The sequence below is a fragment of the Falco naumanni genome, chromosome 9 (assembly GCF_017639655.2).
Source record: "Falco naumanni isolate bFalNau1 chromosome 9, bFalNau1.pat, whole genome shotgun sequence".
NCBI classification, from domain to species: domain Eukaryota; kingdom Metazoa; phylum Chordata; class Aves; order Falconiformes; family Falconidae; genus Falco; species Falco naumanni.
In genome coordinates, this window is record NC_054062.1 from 14,157,418 (window position 1) to 14,163,417 (window position 6,000).

Below are 6,000 nucleotides of genomic sequence, written 5' to 3' on the forward strand. Positions count from 1 at the left end.
ACTGAACAAGTAATGTTTGCAGAGGAACACGCTCCCATGTGGTAACTGAATATTTGCTTGATAGACCCAATCCTCAATATTTCAATCCGCCCACTGAAATGCATGTGGATTTCATGGGAGTATATATACAGTTTGATTTGCTTGAAATGTTGAATGCAAAGGAACAATTATGACACAGCTGAGATCTCTGACAGCCCTCGAACAAAAAGCACAAAGTTCTTGGGTGGTTTTCCTCCAAGGTGCTCTCCCAGACTTTTAGTTATAAGTGTATGAAGTTCCTCCAGATGATAGTTTGGTAATATATAATGTGGCCAGAAATGTTATAGATCCCCCATAGCCGCAGCTAGCAATGATAAATCCATATAAAACAGATGCTGAGAGAAAGATAATAGGGTTCAAGGACTGACTGAAGAGGCATTTTTTGTCTTAATACCTAAATTTTAGAAGAGGAGGAGATACTTATAGCTCTCTTCAGGCATTTGAGGCAGAATGAGAGGGAGCTTCTTTACTGGTGGCAACAGTTGGGTGAACTAAAGAGGAAATGGGTTTCCAAGTACAGAGACCACTTGACACTTCTACAACTTGCTTCTAGTCATTCCAAGTGACCCACAAAGTTTTGGAAACAGAGCGACGGGTCTGACAGATGAGTGACCTCTGGCAGGTGGTCCCTGGGCACAGCAGGTCCCCGCAGACCACCTGTTTTACCGGTGGTGCTCGCGCAGGCTGGCAGCCACCAGTTTTTGGACCTAACACCTGACCATGTGTATAGTGCCAGATAAACTTTTTTTGCTGCATTTAGCCTGCAACTTACTACTTTAGATGTATAGCCCAGTGGGAAAATGAGGCCAAGGATAAGTATGGTGCACGAGGTTCTGTGCCAGAGTCCTCCCTGCTCTGCAGCGTAACCACTCCTGGGGTGGGGGGCTCAGCTCCCACAGGCATCCCTGGTGCTTGTTTGTGAGACTTTGCCAGGGTGATGACAGCTCTCCCTAAAGACCTGCAAATCCTTCTTGGAAATTTCCATGTGCTCATTCAGAAGAAAGGTTCAAAACCTTAAAGTAAATGGTGCTTTCACGAGCAGCCCTGTATAACAGCAAAAGATTATTTGGCACACAGCTCACTAATGTGGCTGAGCCGAAAACGAAAACAGATATACCACACCTTGGCCAGAACTGTCTAGTTCAGGAGATCCTTCCTTGCACATCTGACTTGCAGGCTGCCTTGTATCCTTAAGGAGTATTCAGCCAGAAACCAGGAGACAGGAGGCCCTTTGCAAGGACGGAACTTGCCCCCCAGGGATGACAGGTATGTAGTCATTCAGGTTTTATTGCCTATAATAAGCTTGGATAAACAACTGTTCAGTAGTCCCACAGACCAAAGCCATTAAGACCCCAGTGCTTCAACTGAAGGCAGAGGAACTCCGAAAGGTCACTGTTAACCCATCCTCCATGTGCAGTCACTGCTGTCCCTAGGCGAAACCCCAGCGCTGCTCCTGCTCTGAGGAGGGAGCAGTGGGTGGGTGTAACCATACTCTTTGGTATGTCTGAAGTCTTTTATGGTCACAATGAGAGCGGTGACAATTTTTGGGTTAGTTGCTCTTACTGCAGCCACATGAGGACCGTGGTGAGATGATGATGAGGAGGAGGTGGCGATGCAAGGCTCTGTAGCTGTAGTAAGCTGAACTTGCTGATACAAGAGGTCCTGCCACCCTGATACTTCTGTTCTAACAGCCCCCGCAAGGAGGGGAGAAGATCCAGCCTACACCCCTGTTACTTAGCTGCCATTCTAAAGAAAGAACAAAAAAAGTTTTGTTCTGTTTACATTCTGAGGCTGCATTTGGAGATGCAGCTCTGAAGTCCCTGCTACAAAGCTTGCAAGAAGCAGCATACTCTTGGCTTTTTGAGTAGAAATGGGGTCCAAACCAGGGTGCAAATCATATTTGGTGCCTCTTTGTAGCTGAGGTAATGAGGGAGTGCTGTCCCTGTTTCGTATTTGGAGAAGTTCTGGCGGAATCTCTGTTTGATCAGTGCTCCACGTGAGAAGTCTGTCCCGTCCCGTTCCCCCCCCCCCCAAAGCTTCCACCTGCCCCTGACAGTACTTCTGTGTCTGGGTGATGAGGGATGCTTCCCGGTGGAAGAGCAAGCTTCCTTTCCCCTCCTAACCCTGCACTATGTAGCCTGGGGGACACAAGTTCACGCTCAAATTACATCCAGAGCAAAAAGAAAAAGAGCAATTTCCACCGCCCTGTAAAAGGGCATCTCTTCGCGCCTAGTGCTGATGCTGGAGCGCTCTCGCAGCAGCGCTGCCCTAGAGCCCTTCGCGTCCTTGGGCAAAACCCGCAGCCCCCAGCCGAGCCCGGGCAGGGCAACGCTCTGCGCCAGCTCGGGCACCTCGGGGGGCTCCAGCTCCCCCCAGCCCCCAGCAGGCCCCCCGGCGCAGGGGAGCTGGGCAGTCGTCCCCACCCCCCCAGCGGTGGGTGCCCGTGGCGGCTCGGGCTGGGGCAGCGCAGCGCTGCAGGGAGGCGGGAGCCCCGGGTGGGCTGCCGGGACCCCAGTAGCCACCGCCGTGCTCCGCAAGCCGGCGCCGGCAGCGATGCTAACGGCGAGGGGAAACCGCCGCCTCCAGCGCGGCTGAAGGGGGAACGGGTGCGCTAGGGGCTCCGCTCCCCGGGGCCGAGATCCCCGGGCCCACCGCGCTGCCTGGGGATAAACCATCCCGCACCCGCAGCGCCACTCGCTCTGCGCAGCGCCGGGGAGTGCGGGGCGCGGCCCGCCCGGGGGCACCCAGCGGGGTCCCAGACCCGGGGCAGCAGCTGCTGGGGGGCGGCGGACCCGCCTGGAACGCGGGGCTGTGCGGGTGCGAGGCGGGCGGTGCGGGGGTGGCAGCCTCCGCGCGCCCGGACCCCCGCGCTCCCGTACCTCCTGCCCCCCTCCTCCCCTCGCAAGCCGTTTCCACGCCGAAAAAAGCCAAATAAGCCCCGTCTGAAGCGGCGAGCAGCACCCTCCCGTCCGCGCTTACCTGCGTGCGGGCAGAGGCAGCCGGCGAGCAGCGAGCGCAGCATGGGGGCGCGCGGCCGCGCAGCGCTGCGCGGCCCTAAGTACCGCCTGCGCGGCCGGGGGGGCGCGGGGGGGGGGGGGGGGCGGCGGACTCACCTCTCCGGCCGGCCGCGGCCAGCCTGAAGCTGCGGTGCCAGGCGAACATCCCGGCGGCGGCCGCCCTCAGGGGCGGGCAGGGGCGCGGGCTGCCATCGCGGCCCCCCCGCGGCGCGGCCGGGCTGCCGGGGCGGCGGGCACCCCTCGGGGCGGCGGGCGGGGGCCCGGCCAGCGCGCCCTTACGAAGGGAGCCGTGCGGCGGAATGCATCTCCTACGGCTGATAAGCCGGGGAGGCTGGAGGGGCCCGGATTACCTTTGCAACCCCCGGAGGAGCGGGGGGAGAAGGGAAAAGGGACGGGGGAGAAGAAAAAGAAAAATATTTCAGCGCTTGCATAATGTCAATAAACAACCCCCCTCTCAAGTGGCAGGAAAGGAAAGGCTGGAATGTTTTGGGTGGGGAGGAGGGAGTAGAGTGGGTTTGGTGGATTTTTTTTCGGTTTTTTCTTTTTTTGTTGTTGTTTTTTCTTTTTGTTCTCTTTTTTCCTTTCTCTTTTTTCCTTTTCTCTTTTTTCCCTTCCTCCTCTTTCCTTTCCTCTTTTTTCCCTTCCTCCTCTTTCCTTTTCTCTTTTTTCCCTTCCTCCTCTTTCCTTTTCTCTTTTTTCCCTTCCTCCTCTTTCCTTTTCTCTTTTTTCTCTCACTCTTCTTTTTTCCCTTTTCTTTTTTTTTTCCTCTTTATCTATTTAAATTGCATATGTTTGCAACACAAAACTCTGCCTTGCTGGTAGCTGGGGCTGCAGGCTATGAACAAGAGCATTGGTTCTCTTGATCCAAGTGTATTGATTCAAGCACTGGAATGGGTGCTCTGGCATGCCCTGGGCACAGCTCACAGGGTGCTGCCTTGGGAAGCATGGGACATTCCTGCTAGGCAAGGTGTACACCGCGCCAGCTCCTCCTAGGCTAGGGGTACACCATGCCAGCTCCCTACAGCCAACAGCCCCATAACCTGCATGGGATCTCTGCTTGCTCAGAGCACACCAGCCCCTGCATTACTCTCCCATCCAGACTTCTGCTGACTTAAGCACTGTCGGGAGAAAACGTGCTGCTCCACCAGTTAAACCGGCCTAATTCTGTGGACTTCAGACATCCGCAGGATCAGGAGACCACAGAGAGCCAGCGGCTGCTCCAGCCCTGCCACAAATGCCGTGAGAAAGCCAGGCGGGAGGGGACCTGCCAGAGGAGGTCCGCTGCAGCTGCTCCCCTAGGTGTTGGTCCTCCTGTGCCCTTACCACATGCCACCAGCCAGGCATCAACCAAAGTGAACTAATTGCCTTTTTGCTGTGGCTGGAGTTTGCTGATTGGCACCAGCCATCATTTAAAGGCAGGGTGTTGGACTGGCCTGCTTTATTACCACATGGCTCTTATTTTATTGCTCCCAAACTCATGTCACCCAACAGGAGGAAGGAGGCAGCCTTCCTCCCCAGGCTGGGGGGCTCCTTATGCTGCTCCCTCCTGCCTCCCACCGCAGTGGGATGGGGAGTTTGTGGGCTGCATCCGATTCCCTTGCAGCACCCTGGGCACTCATCGCACAACCAGCGCCTGCTTCTGTTTTTCTGGGAAAGCCAGAGAAGGCTGTGTCCGGGGGTGTGAGAAGGAAACCATAAATTCCCTGGGTGAAGGAGGTCCCTCTTTCTTGCACTGTGAGGGTCCGTGCTGGGGGATGTGCACCACCACCATTATGGCTGCGCGCTTGGTGCACGCTGCCCGCCGTGCCCTACCGGTGCTGCCAGCCCAGGCTCAGTGCCTCAGCTCCCAGCTACAGTGGGCAGACTTAAAATGATTAGAGCAGCAGAAGGGTAACGTACAGGTTCCTTAGCATAAATTTGCGGTAGCACTGTTAGCAGCCAGAGGAATTCCGGGGACAAAGTATTACCCTCTCAGCCCCAGCTCTGCTGCCCGCACACCATTGCACAGGCCTGCCTTTCTGCCATTAAGCTCCATTGCTTTGTATGCTGCTGAATGCACTCCTATAGTACCCAGAGGCTTAATTTTTTGTTGTTTTGGGTTTTTTTAAAAAATAACTGTTTTGGAGAAGGAAGAAAAACTGCTGTGCTGATGTCTGTATATAGCTATAACTCAAAGTGCTCTGAAACGCATCTAATTTGTAACGAGCAAAAGCTAGGTTCCTAAGGAGAGTCTCAATCTGGCCGTTTCTAAGCCCAGTTTACCCCCTTGTGTTCAACAAACGATTGGGGCCAACAGAAATGACTGTGTTACCAAAATATAATAAATAAAAGAACCCAGTGACAGTAAGCTTTTTGAACAAGAATGAAACATCCCCTGGAATGCGCACAAGCCAAGCGCTCCGGCCCTGGGCCAGGGCAAACATGGGATGGAAATGGCTGGCAATGAGTGCAAGATGTGAATGCTCTTGGTATTCTCATGAGAGGGTGTGTTTGTGTGTATGAAACTGATAATTAATACTGGAAATGCTCTGTGTTGACACAATATGTGACAGTGTTCAGAGTCTAGAGGGCCCCACAAAGCTGTTGTTAGGTGTTGTACATGTTCAGTTTTGCCTCACACTTGAAAAGATTTAGTAGCATAACTGTGTTTTGGGTTTGGGTTTTTTTCAGCTCAGGTTTATTAGCTGTATTCTACACATGAATAGCTTAGCACTGGATCAGGAAAAGAACTAGAGTGTGCCTGGGACTTTTCTTCCAGTGTAAACGCACCTACCTGAAGGGAGATTTTGCCATTTTGTGGTTGTATTATTAACAGCAGTGAAACCTTCCAAGGGAGGACACCACCGATTCCAGCCCCCCCCCCCCCCCCCAACAACAGCCCACAAGCAAGAAGCAATACTGGTACCTGGTTTTGGTGTCCAAACTTGAAGATAGTGCAGAAAAG

General features: G+C 53.9%; 1 protein-coding gene across 4 annotated transcripts in view; it reads right to left on the reverse strand.

Annotated features, from left to right (window-relative positions):
• LOC121093879 overlaps positions 1 to 3,279 on the reverse strand; it is a 31,348-nt gene extending 28,069 nt beyond the window's left edge. Inside the window, exon 1 of one of the 4 annotated variants that reach the window (XM_040606816.1) lies at positions 3,153 to 3,279. In XM_040606816.1, coding sequence (XP_040462750.1) covers positions 3,153 to 3,201 — 49 coding nt within the window. In that variant the 5' untranslated portion in view covers positions 3,202 to 3,279. Of the gene's footprint in view, positions 1 to 3,018; positions 3,120 to 3,152 lie in introns of those variants that run through there. The other 3 variants (XM_040606815.1, XM_040606818.1, XM_040606817.1) reach the window with 3 other exon arrangements.
• Between the last annotated feature and the right edge of the window lie 2,721 nt (positions 3,280 to 6,000).